The sequence below is a fragment of the Clupea harengus genome, chromosome 5, assembly GCF_900700415.2.
Source record: "Clupea harengus chromosome 5, Ch_v2.0.2, whole genome shotgun sequence".
In the NCBI taxonomy this organism is placed as follows: domain Eukaryota; kingdom Metazoa; phylum Chordata; class Actinopteri; order Clupeiformes; family Clupeidae; genus Clupea; species Clupea harengus.
In genome coordinates, this window is record NC_045156.1 from 27805257 (window position 1) to 27818049 (window position 12793).

Genomic DNA, 12793 nt, shown 5'->3' on the forward strand with positions numbered 1-12793 from the left:
ACAGCAAAGTTTTATTTTCAAAATGTTGTATTGTTATATGAACGTTGTACTGCAGAGGTCAAGAGATCGTATAATGTGGTAAAAATCTTAGGTGTAAGCTTTATTCACGGCACCGGGGAAAGTTACAAGCAACAAATCCAAAGCTCTGTGGGGCAAGGCCCCTTCTTATTACAAACTCAACTCATGTCACACATACAGTCCCATTATTTCAGTAAAAGACATGTGGCTAACAAACATATGACCAAACTAGTTTTGGCTGGTTTCTATCAAGACCAGGAAAAAGTGATGACTCGGGGGGGTCGTAAACTTAAATTTAAGTAGAAAAGGCTTTGACCAGATTCTGGCCTAATGATTACATTCTGTTTCTGTTTCATCAGAAATGTGGACTATTTTTGCAACTCCTTGCCCACAACAGGCCAAACACAGCAGAATAACTTTTTTAAATTGAGTCCAGTTTTATATAATGCTGTTTAGATTGTGAACTACTACAACAGCATTCAAATTCCTGCCACTGTAGATTTTTTAAGGGGACAGCCGATCTGGTCTGTCTCAGCCTGTCTGAAATATATAACACAATCACGATGAATTACAATACAAAGGCATTCAAGCATAGTTATTGCTTTTTTTCCAATTTGTGTCAAAAAAATCAAGCATTGTTAATGCTGTGGGATGTTTTTTCAATTTGTGCCAAACTGCAATGCAGAAAAATTCAAGCTCTGTCATTGCGATACGTTATTGCAGATCTCGGTCAGTCATTTCCAGAAGTTGCAGATCTCGGTGGAAAACCTCTGAGTGTCTAAAGACTTTAACTTGCAGCTTGCAAAGTACTTGTGGGTTTCCTGTCTGCTTGTCCGCAAACTGCCTCCTTATTTCATTAGTATTTAATGCAACACTTGTTGCTTGTTCTCAGTTACACATGAATGGGTAAAATGGCATCTTTCACAGTATTTCTGCCATCCTTTTACTTGTTTTGGATCATCACTCCTTACTGTAAGTAATTCCTGTTTTCTGTTTCTGTTTTGTAGCCTGATGGTAAACCATTTCAGTTATCCAAGGACCTCATGACATTTCTTTGTGCCCAACTGTTCATGTATAATACTATTGAGAAACAACTGAAAACAAACAAAAACAACAAAATACCTCATGTTACCAATGTGCTTTAACATCAGTATTATGTAAGAAATCAATGTGTTATATGGTATTCTCCATTTAATCAGTTTGTTCTTGGTACGTTTTGTATAGGTAGACACAGTTCACACTTCACTTTCAGTAAATTATCTATTCACTCTCAGTTTGAGTAGTTTGTGGGTACTGAATGCTTGGAGTACTGTATTCAGAAAGCCATTAACAGATAGGGAACAGAGCTGATGAAGTTACACATGCAGGGCTCATCTTTGACAGTTGTGCTGATGTTTTTTCATCTCATTTTTATAGTCCTGTTTGCATTCACTCATGTCCATGGTAAGTTTACAAAATATTAATACAAATATTAATTAAAGTAAGATAGATCCCCCTGTAGATGTCTTAGTGAATATGACATGCAAGCATAGGAGTCATACATCTTTTCAACAAACAAGCAAATATGAATCAAATGACTACAATCATTTTAAAGTCGTTTTTTTGAGCTAATGTATTATATTTGTCCTTAATGACGATGACATAACACATATTATTACTTTTGTTTAAGGACTCCCGAAACCTGAGCTGTTTGTATCCTCCTCAGTAATTTTGCCGACAACCACAGTCCATCTGAGTTGTGTAGTCCCTCAGGATCCAGTAGATCAGTGTATTTTCATGGTGGGAAAGACATACACCACCTCTACATCATCATGCGAGCTGACCCTCACAGGAGAACAAATTATAGTCCGGGGACATGTAAACCCACCTTCAGTGCTTCCAGTGAAATGTTTCTACACTGTAAAAGGGTCTGGTGTTAATCGTCCCTCTGATCACTCTTCTCCTGTTTCGGTGCTTGTGCTGGGTGAGTGAAGAAGCATCACTGCTGTTAATTCACTTAACATTCACTCTGTTTGGCATTTCTGAGTTCATTCCTGCCTTCTGTCTGCTGATAGATAATTTGCAGAAACCCAAGGTAAGCGTGCATCATGACCGAACAAATAAGCTGTTCGACATTGTTTGTGAAATACCCAAGCAGTCCTGGAATGTCACTGGATGCCAGTTTTATACTGGACATGGGGAGAACTTGTACCCGACAGCTAAAATAGCATCTGGAAACTGCCATTTGTATTCTGTGGACGAGGATGATTTATTCAGACGTCTGCAGTCAGTGGGGAGCGGAGAGGTGAGCTGTGATTATATAGTGAACACAGAACCTTCATCTCTCTCTCCACGCAGTGACCCTTACACCATTCAAGGTCAGTATGCTCAAAATATTATTAATGTATTATTAAATACATACTATTGACATGACTCCTTATGTCTGTCTGATGTCTGTTTTAACAAGTTTTGTATTGTTGGTCTTGGCAGTTTTGTAAAACAAAAATGACTTTTAAAAATAGTGAATCAGAGACTATCCTGCATCCTGCATTTATTGTGCATTTAAAGTATTTCTTGTTACAGGATACCAGCCCCCGACCAAAAATACTCCTTTAAGACCATCAGAAGCAGGTAAGTCATTTTTGCAACACTCCTGGGTAGACAGCAGTAATAGCTTGTTCTTCGAATCACTTTGGACTCCTCATTAGATTCAAAATTCATCGATCAGATTCAATACATCTCAAAGAACTATCCCAAAGGTCCTCAAAGAACTATCCTAAAGGTCCTCAAAGAACTATCCCAAAGGTCCTCAAAGAACTATCCCAAAGGTCCTCAAAGAACTATCCTAAGGATGCTACAACAGTTGATAAATTCGAAGTTCAAAGATATAGTATTATTGTGCATTGATGAGTGCATAAGTGATGCTATATCTTACTGGTCACTTAAAGTGATGCTTGTATGTACATTATGTGTATGTCAACTGCACAGAACAATACTGTTGAAAAAACATTGGTCTGTTTTCAACAAATTATTTTCTCACACACTGACCCCCTCTACAGGTAAAGTCTCTGAGCATGGTTCACCAGATTCACATGTCTGTTTATGTGACTACCACAGCTAAAACTAAATTTCACACAGGAAAAGTGGGTAACAATTTATAGTAACAGGCCACAATAAATGGCAAAATAACCGTTACCAAATAGTTTGTTGATTGTTGATAGTGAAAACGGTGGTTAACAGTCTGGAAATTAAGGTGATAAAAATGTTTTTAAAATTTCTTGCCAAGCTTTGCTCTGTGTATTTTCCCCAATCCCCTCCTGTTTTCCTTATCTCATGAAAGCTTTCATTATATGAATTATTTGTGCATCTCACTTATTTATTTCAGTGTCATGGGGAACAGTGTTGATCTTGGCGGTGACTAGCCTGTGCATTGGCCTGGCTGGCGTGTCAGCAATCTGTCTCATCTGGACATGTCGTATGTGATAATCATGACATTTCATTCATAGAATAGCTCTAGGAAAACACATTCATGCTGAAGGTAACACATTTGCAACTTTCCTAGGTGTGTTTTATAGACAACTGGTTTTGTTACCATCTTAAAATTCATTTGATGCGTTGTGGTCATATGAAGGACCGATAAAGACTCCTGTCATTCCCACTATTCGCCCAGGCTATACACTGTGTAGTTTGGTGGTCTGGGACAGACACGGATTGACATTGCCAATTATATCTCCAAAGGTCACCAGCTGGCACATTAGCAAGCTTTTATCAGTGTCAGATGTGCTGTTGTTAGTGTTTACAAGGTTTTTGCATGCAGCCTAATTTATTTTATATATCTGAAAGATGCAGCCTTATTTACTCTCTGATAGGCACATCTTATTTTCTCTTTCAGGGAAACATAAACATCAGAGGTGAGATCCTATGTGTTTCATTCTTTCAAAAAACACGTTCATCGTTTTAAAGGACCATAAGCAGCAACTGACTTCCTGTGTATCTTACAAACAGTTCAAAGGGTACTCTAGGCAGGACCAGACAGAGTAAGATCCTATATGTCTTCACACTCACCATATGTGTAGCCTATGTACTGGGAGGAACATGCTAATTTACAGACTATTTTATTTGTGTTTGTGTTTCAGAGAATCACCCAGACATTATGCCTGCACATAATACAGTTAGAGTAAGTACGTTTACTGTCATTGATACTCAATAAATAGTGAAATTACAAACTGTGTTTTTCATCCTTCAGACTGTTAATGACACTGCTGGAACATTCTCCATGACCACCTCCACCTCCCTGACTGTAGCTCCAGGTAAAACAAGATTCTTTTGATTTATTTTCATTTACAAAGAAAAGTTCTTCTTCTTCCACAACTATGTGTCACTAACCCGAGGTCTGTATTACTCGGCACATCTTGAAGACATCCTGATTAAAAGTACACAGTGTATGTTTGCAGAAGTCAGACATACATTGTGGAGAAGTATTTAATAAGATTTGATCGATCTTCCGTTGATGCTCATTCTTGTCTATGTTCATGTCACACAAATATTACAAGGCATGAAAGTTATGTGACAATTACAGTTCTCACATTTGACTCTGTTCATTAAATCTTTCAGAGGTTGACAAAAGGGAAGACATTTTCTCTGAACAGGATGATGTGAGTGCTCTATGTGCAAAGTACTGTGCTATGGATGTATAGCAAAAATCAATAGCTTTTTTATTCAGATTAATTTACGGGGCCATCAGATATGCTTAGCTGTGTTTATCACTACTGTTGTTGTTAAGTATTGATATGATGGTTGTAGTGTACCCTGTTGTGTTATAATACTTAAGCAACGTTGTTTGGTATGAGTACTTGGATGGATCATGAGAGGTTTAGATGCTGTGGTCCCCAACCAATAGCACAAGTAATTGAACATCTTTTCCTGTGAATACTAAAAACTTCTGTATTCAACTATGTGTGTAAAATCACACATCTCATTTCACCATGTTGTTTTTCTCATTTTCAGTGCCAGTAAAAGGCCATAAACTACTTTTATTTTTGTTTATTAAACCTTTAGTTATATGTGTAGTCTTTTTTTTATTTAACTCACTTTTGCTCTCCCCCAGGCAAACCAGTATCATGTCTACAACTCTATATCTGACCCACCAAGTATCTCCAACCAGGGGGACCCCACATACAGTACAGCTTGGTGCAGGACCACAGGAGCCCTGTTGTCACACAGCAGGACATGACCTACAACCTTCTGCAGGTGCACTGATACAGCTGCACATACCGCATATAGCATTTATTATGCTTTAAAAGGCTAATCTTGTGTTTTGGAATGCCTGCATATAGAGAAAATAGCTACAATGACTATGGTCTATTGAGGGTTTGATTGACATCTTATCCAGTGAAATTTCTGTTGTATTTGAGCTAGAATCTAAAGATTTCAGGAGGCTAGTTTGCAGTATATAGGCAGATTTACTAATGGTAAATACATTGTTAAATAAGCCACGCCCACATATGCATGTCCCAAAATTGCCCGGAATTACTGCCTCTCTGAGTACATCTGCCACTTAGTCAAATATTTTCATCAGTAGGCTAGTTATTATTGTTAGAGTTTTAGATAACAAATGTAAACTTTTAAATGTATTATTTATTTATCATTATATATATTGTTGTTAGATACTGTTGCTTGGTTCTCTGTATGTGTAAAATGATTTATTAACAATTTAAAATTCATATTACCGTATTTAAAAAATGGTGAATAAAATGGTTATTTTACGTGGTACTGTAAGTGGTCCGCCTCAGTCTGAATGAACAAAAGCCTGGTAGTATAAGTGCATTCACTGACATTTGTAGAACTGTTCTAGAATATTTAACCCAGTGGACTTTCACTCTCAAGATTATTCCACAAAGTAAATAGATTTGTTTCAAAGATATTAATTTGAAACCTTTTGCTAACAATTTTATATCACCAAGGTTTTTTGTTTCTCTGAAAAACATTTCTTAAATAAAGGAATTTGTACATGAAATTCAGTTGTCCGCTTCTTGTAAAAAAAATTATTTTTGTATGACAATTTCGGTCATTCATTTAAAACATATCTTTATTGTAAATGTTCAAAGGCTGCTTCTACCAGCGGCATCCAGCTGTGCACCCTGTTGTGCAGGCCACTCACGAGACCTGGGGACCACAGAGAGGTCACCCAATCGGGTACTCCCAGAGTTCCGTGGGGGCGCCTGCACAAGGGAAAACTACTGACAGTTTCTAGCCCCAAGCTGGTTTCAAGGTTCCCCTCATCACCCCTATATATGTCCGACCCACCTCTGTCCAGTTTGTTGATCAAGCGAGGTTAACAGAGATAATGGATGTTCACCGTTACGCGGCACGGTATTAAAGGGACAGATCCATATTCATATCGTAGTCGTAATATTCATTGTGTCATTGTTGTACATAATTGATCATATTTCTATGTCTTTGTTATTTATCATTTCTGTAGAAACCACGGATTCATGGTTCAATGTTCATCATACATCACGGATCATTGTATCATGTCCATCCTTTATATGGATCATTATCTCACGGTTCAACTCAGTGAATTCATGTCCATCCTGCCATTCAAGGCTTGAGTGTGTGTGTACAATAAATACAGTTCTTACTTTGACATCATTTGGTCTGACCGGACAAACCTGTGGCGATTGGCACCTATTAAAGCAACCTATTCCATCCTCTATCATACATATCCTTTTGGGATTCAATCACATATCCCCATATTTTATAGGAAATATAATGATAAAGCATTCACCCGATAAGAAAACCTTCCCCCTTTGTTTGCAGGACCTTTGTCATTCAGCAGATTCCCAGCAGTAACCTCTTCATGGCAACTAGGTTATGCCCCTAATGTTCATTCGTGCTTCTCACAAAGTGATATTGATGTACAAAATGTTTTTAAAGAATGCAATAGTGGTTACCTTGTCAGTTGTGATACTATTTCCACAAATGCTCATCTACTGGTGAGTCTGTTTCTGTGTTTGACCTTTGATGTCCATTTCATTCTCTCTTCATTTCCACAGCTGAGGTGATTTAATTTAGATGTAAAACTGAATAAAAAACGATGCATGTTAAAATAGAGGACCCTGTTCTAGTATATGAGTATATAACCGTCGCAGTGAGCTTTTAAAACCACAGTGTCAGTGGGTTTCTCTGCAGAGCTTCAGGCTGCTAATGAAAACCCACAACTACTTGCCTGTTTTAAGAACATCGCTTTTATAAAGAGCTTCAAAGACCTACGTACATTTTGTCCTCTTAAGAGTACGAAAAAACTGCTGTTAAATTAGACATATTTGCTATTACATACACAGCAAAGTGATAGTTTTGAAATGTATTGTTAAATGAACGTTGTACTGCAGAGGTCAAGGGAGAGTATAATGTGGTAATAAAAACATTCAGGCAACATAGGTGTCTGACTGCAGCTTTATTCACGGCACCAGGGAAAGTTACAAGCAACAAATCCAAAGCTCTGTGGGGGAATGCCTCTTCTACAAACTCAACTCATGTCACACATACAGTCCCATTATTTCAGTAAAGACATGTGGCTAACAGACATATGACCAAACTTGTTTTGGCTGGTTTCTATCAAGACCAGGAAAAAGTGATGACTGGAGGGGGGGGTTTACAATGCACTATATACATCCCTCTGTCTTCCAATTGGTCATCACATGCTCCATCCCACAAAGGCAACAGCGCAGTCTGCAATCAGCAGGTCTCAATACGGAGCTGCATGTTACGAACTACAGACAAGTTAGTAAAAAAGATTGATATAGAACAGAGACCGCTGGTTGTTCTAAGTGGTTTTTATTAACCCTTAACTCAAAAAGGGTCCAAAAAGACCACAGGTGTAACAAAGACGCCAAACGGGCAAGCAAATGCCGGTAAGGCAGACACAAACTGCAACAAAAGGACCCACTAGTCCACAAAAGCTGGGGCCAGGCAGCACGGTGAGGCTGCGCGATGTTCCAGCAGAATCGAGTTGGCCAAAGGCCCGAAGGTTCACAAAAAGCTATATCCAATAATCAGTGTATCCAACAAAATGGCGATCTCTCAGGCGTGCTCCCCTGTGAGGCAATGAGGAAGCCTTTTATACCGGGTGTCGGCCAATGACGACCTAATTGGGAAAAGGGCATCAAACTGAAACAATATTAACTCACCACCAGGGTGGGCCAAACTGGCTGGGGAAAATAACTAAGAAAAGGACAGGTTCATAACACTGCAGTGACAGAATGTTTGCTTGTTAAATGCGCTGGACTGTCGCATCAAACGAGCGCTTGTGTAAGCGTAACACCAAAAACTACCAAACAAATACAAGTGATCTGTGAGGTTATCCTCCTTGTAATGAAAAGGATAAATATAAACCTACCTGTATTCTTCCAGCTACAGACAACCACAGGCACCACACGCCTAACAATTCAAACGACCGGCATTACTCCTTGAAGCGTAGGCGGCGTATATAGAAACCGCCCCAGCGCTGCAAGTCAGCCCTACCACACAAGGTTTGAAGGTCTGATTATTTATAAAGCTTTGAAATTTGCATCACCTAGCCTTTCCTAACAACGATTGTGAACAAGCTAATTAAGGGCTGAGATTAAGAACTTGCTAAAAAATCTTTTTGGGTGCCCACATTTTTGCATGGTGTGCCTGTAACCTTATATTTGACGGTTTTGGGTTAATGAAGATTAACAAAGAATTAGTAGAACTTGTTTATTTTATATTTTGTTTTCATGCACCAATTCCAGTTACCTAGTCTGCAGGTTGTGCCCAGTGGGAAGGTCATTTTGGGTTGGCGCATCTTTGGGGAGAACACATGTGAATTGGAAGCCTGTTGTTTTGCTCTGCTGCGTTAGGTAAATAAAGTAAACGATAAAGTAAATGAAAGCGGTAAGCGGTATCTGTAAACCGTTTTCCTTCCACGCCTCAGTGAGACTGGATATTACACTACAGTCACCCAATTTATAGGATCACACGCCTTTCCTTTTTTAACTCTAAAACTGTATAAAACAAAAATAATACATTCATCTTAAAAATGTTGAAAAGAATGTTTAACTTTGTTTAAACAAATGAATGTTAAATCTTTAACTTTATGCATTTTGGAGATCTGTTCATCTTCTACTCACGTAACTGTTCATGGTTACAGAGGTTTGGACCAGGGGTGCCCAACTTTTGCATGTCACTGTAGATCTGTGTTATCTGTGATTGGATTTGATCTTAAAGAGAGGTGAGAGCTCTATGTTTTTATAGATGTGATTCTTCATTCTTAAGGATGAGTTGCCTGACCTTGATGTAAGTGACTGTTGTCTTTAACAACAACATTATAAAATGTAATACATAAGCACCACTAGTTCATTCTCATAACTCACATCATTATTGCCATCCTCTGGACCACATCTGACAGAATCACCTATGAATAAACAAAGTGTATTTATTACAAGCACAATACATTAAACTAAAACACATCCCTGACATTTGTGTTATTGTAGTATGTGTTATTAAAGGGATTAGAGGTGGGTGTGTGGTGATTTCTTACTTCTATAGTGGGTAGTATGCTGAGGTCTGGGCAGGAACAAGAAAAAAAATAAGAAGATATTTGTACTACCTGTGCAGTTACTGTAACTGAACATGTAATGTTGTTGAAGATGTATTTTTGTCAGTCACGGCTGTAACGGCAGACTCGTTAGGTTACCGTCACATAATGAGGGACAAGACACAAGACAGTTTAAATTCAATAATACGAATTTATTTATACCAATGTCAACAATCAACCAAATAGGGGTATGAAAAAGGTAATGTTCAATGTCGTGCATGAATGGGTGAATGAATGTATCAATTTGTTAGGTAAATGAATAAGAAAGTGAGAGACAGAAGTCAAAGAGCCCGTGTGAGAGAGAATATCAATGTAGTGCCTACAAGTACCGGAAAGAAGTGCCTAATGAGAGAGAGAGAGAGAAACCCTTTTATAGCCCCACCCTAAATACAGGTGCAGACAATAAAGCATTTAGGCTCAGGTTCGTCCTTCCCGTGCACTGGCAGGGCGAAGCCTGAAGGGGGGCACAGGTGGGCGTCACACCTCCCTCACTAAGAGGTTTGCTGTAGGTAAACCTCAAACAAACAAACAAAAACAAAGACCTCCTGTGCCACATCAACCTAAATCCTGGGGCCCCCTAGGACTAGGGAAACGCGACACAGACAGTACACATATAGTATGTATCTATACTACAGTGTATGATACTAACCACAGTGAAGATAGACAAAACTATTCTTAGACTCTGGACAACGCATCTGCCACAATGTTGTCCTTGCCTCTGATATGTTGAATCTTCAACGGGTATTGCTGAAGAATTAAGCTCCAACGCATAATGCGTTGATTCTGGTTTCGCATACGATCAATAAAGACCAATGGGTTGTGGTCAGTGAAAATGTCTATTGGACTCGGAGAGGAGCCCAAGTAGACCTCAAAATGCTGTACTGCAAGGATTAAAGCTAGCGCTTCTCTCTCCACTGTGGAGTAGACTTGCTGATGGCGATTAAACTTCCTTGAAAAGTATGCTACTGGGTGCTCTACTCCATCTAATCCTAACTGTAACAGAACTGCTACAGCACCACTCTCACTGGCATCAACAGCAACACTGAAAGGACGGTCAAAGTCTGGAGCAGATAGCACAGGGGAAGAAGCAAGCAACAACTTAGAATTGTCAAATGCTTCTTGACATCTAGGAGACCATTGAAATTGAACCTTAGGACTGAGGAGGTTCACAAATCTGGCTGAGCCAACACGGTCTATGCAGTCATCACATCGGGGTAATGGATAACAGTCTGGCTTTGTAACTGAATTCAGTCGACGATAGTCAGTGCAAAAACGAAAGGTTCCATCTGGTTTGTTCACTAACAAACAGGGGGAGCTCCATGCACTAAAACTAGGTTCAGCAAGATCATGGGCTAACAGATAGTCTACTTCTTTCTGCAACAATTCCTTCTTCCTAGGATTGACACGATAGGCGTGTTGTTTAATTGGTGAAGCTCCACCAACGTCAATATCATGTTCAATCACAGATGTACGTGTAGGAACATCAGGAAACAGAGCAGGAAAAAACTCAATCAAACCAATGATATCAGTTTTCTCCATATCATTCAAATGGGAAAGATGTAAAGGTAACTCTGCTAGGAACTCAGAATTTCGCAGACGACCTTCCACGATCGCCTGTGATGGATCTCACGCCCTCACTGGACTCCTCACTGACAAAATCAAGACTTTCAGAACCGTTATCCACCGAAGAGACCACATAGTCTGGATCACTAGAGCCCCCTAGAGGCGTGGTGGCAATTAATCCAACAGGTGCAGCTGGTAAAGGAGAAAAATAGGGTTTCAAAAGATTAATATGACAGACCTGGACCTTTTTCCGCCGATCTGGCGTACTAATGACATAATTGTGATCATTGAAACATTTCACAATTTCGTACGGGCCACCGAATTTAGCCTGAAAGGGACTATTCAGAATAGGCAACAAAGCTAAAACTTTAGCCCCAAGTTGAAAACTACGTTGCTTCGCCCTGCGGTTGTAAAGACGTTGCATCTTAGACTGAGCTTTACCCAGCTTACGTCTAGCAGCAGCTCTAGCTTCGTACAAACGGTAGCGAAATCCGCTAACATAATCCAACACATTAACAGGTGTCTCAGCAGTACACCACTCATCAGCTAAGACAGCGGTTGGCCCTCTCACAGCATGTCCAAATACCAGTTCATTAGGGCTAAAGCCCGTGCTCTCCTGAACAACCTCCCTAATTGCTAAGAGAAGCCAAGGGAGACCCTCCTCCCAATCAGACCCAAGTTCTACACAGTAGGACCGTAACAGAGACTTGAGCGTCTGATGAAAACGTTCGAGGGCACCCTGACTTTGGGGATGGTAAGCACTTGAGATGTTATGTTTGGCTTTAAGCTGACGTAATGCCCTAGCAAACTGTTTTGACATGAAATTAGACCCTCGGTCACTTTGAAGAACTTTTGGAATACCAAAAGTTGACATGAAATTGGTAAGAGCCTTCAACACCGACTTAGTCGTAATGGACCTAAGTGGGTATGCTATAGGATAGCGTGTAGATTGACACATCACCGTTAGTAGATACAAATGTCCAGCCTTAGAGCGAGGCAATGGACCCACACAATCCACTATGAGGTATTCAAAAGGATTGGACACTGCAGGAATGGGCTGCAATGGCGCGACAGGAATCTGTTGGTTAGGTTTGCCGGTTAACTGGCACACATGACATGTTTTCAGATAGGAGGAAACATCTCTCCTTAACCTAGGCCAACAAAACCGACGCACAATCCTGTCATAGGTCTTCCGCACCCCAGTGTGTCCCGCTACTTCGTTGTGAGCTAGGTCTAGCACCGCTTTCCTGAACTTACAAGGAACTACTACTTGTACAAAAGAATTGGTAAAATTCTCTTTCTGGAACACATACCTTCTACACAACAAGCCATCTTGTACAAAGTAGGAGGACTCATCCTCAGGTTTCTCTTGAGATGCTAAAACAAATAAAGGTTTAAGAGAAGAGTCAACCAATTGCTCTTTAATCAATTCTTCACGTGAAACCTTAAACAAGTCAGGCAAAGAACAGCGCTCAAGCTCATTGGAACTCAAAATTGTGACTTTTGAATCACCATTAATCACTCCCAAAGGAGGCGCTACTTTCACAGACTTACTCTCACCATCTGCGTCATCACCACCTCCAGTGGAGTCGTCCAAGTTAGTATTGGTAGTCT

General features: G+C 39.8%; 1 protein-coding gene across 4 annotated transcripts in view; it reads left to right on the forward strand.

Moving 5' to 3' along the window:
* The first annotated feature begins 824 nt into the window (after positions 1 to 824).
* LOC116220555 overlaps positions 825 to 12793 on the forward strand; it is a 46725-nt gene continuing 34756 nt past the window's right edge. The window contains exons 1-10 of one of the 4 annotated variants that reach the window (XM_031568399.1): positions 825 to 990; positions 1435 to 1461; positions 1688 to 1981; positions 2073 to 2628; positions 3383 to 3908; positions 4003 to 4034; positions 4134 to 4174; positions 4244 to 4307; positions 4612 to 4652; positions 5105 to 6013. In XM_031568399.1, the coding sequence (XP_031424259.1) occupies positions 3841 to 3908; positions 4003 to 4034; positions 4134 to 4174; positions 4244 to 4307; positions 4612 to 4652; positions 5105 to 5230 (372 nt within the window). In that variant the 5' untranslated portion in view covers positions 825 to 990; positions 1435 to 1461; positions 1688 to 1981; positions 2073 to 2628; positions 3383 to 3840 and the 3' untranslated portion in view covers positions 5231 to 6013. Of the gene's footprint in view, positions 991 to 1434; positions 1462 to 1687; positions 1982 to 2072; positions 2746 to 2830; positions 3909 to 4002; positions 4035 to 4133; positions 4175 to 4243; positions 4308 to 4611; positions 4653 to 5104; positions 6014 to 12793 lie in introns of those variants that run through there. The other 3 variants (XM_031568398.1, XM_031568400.1, XM_031568397.1) reach the window with 3 other exon arrangements.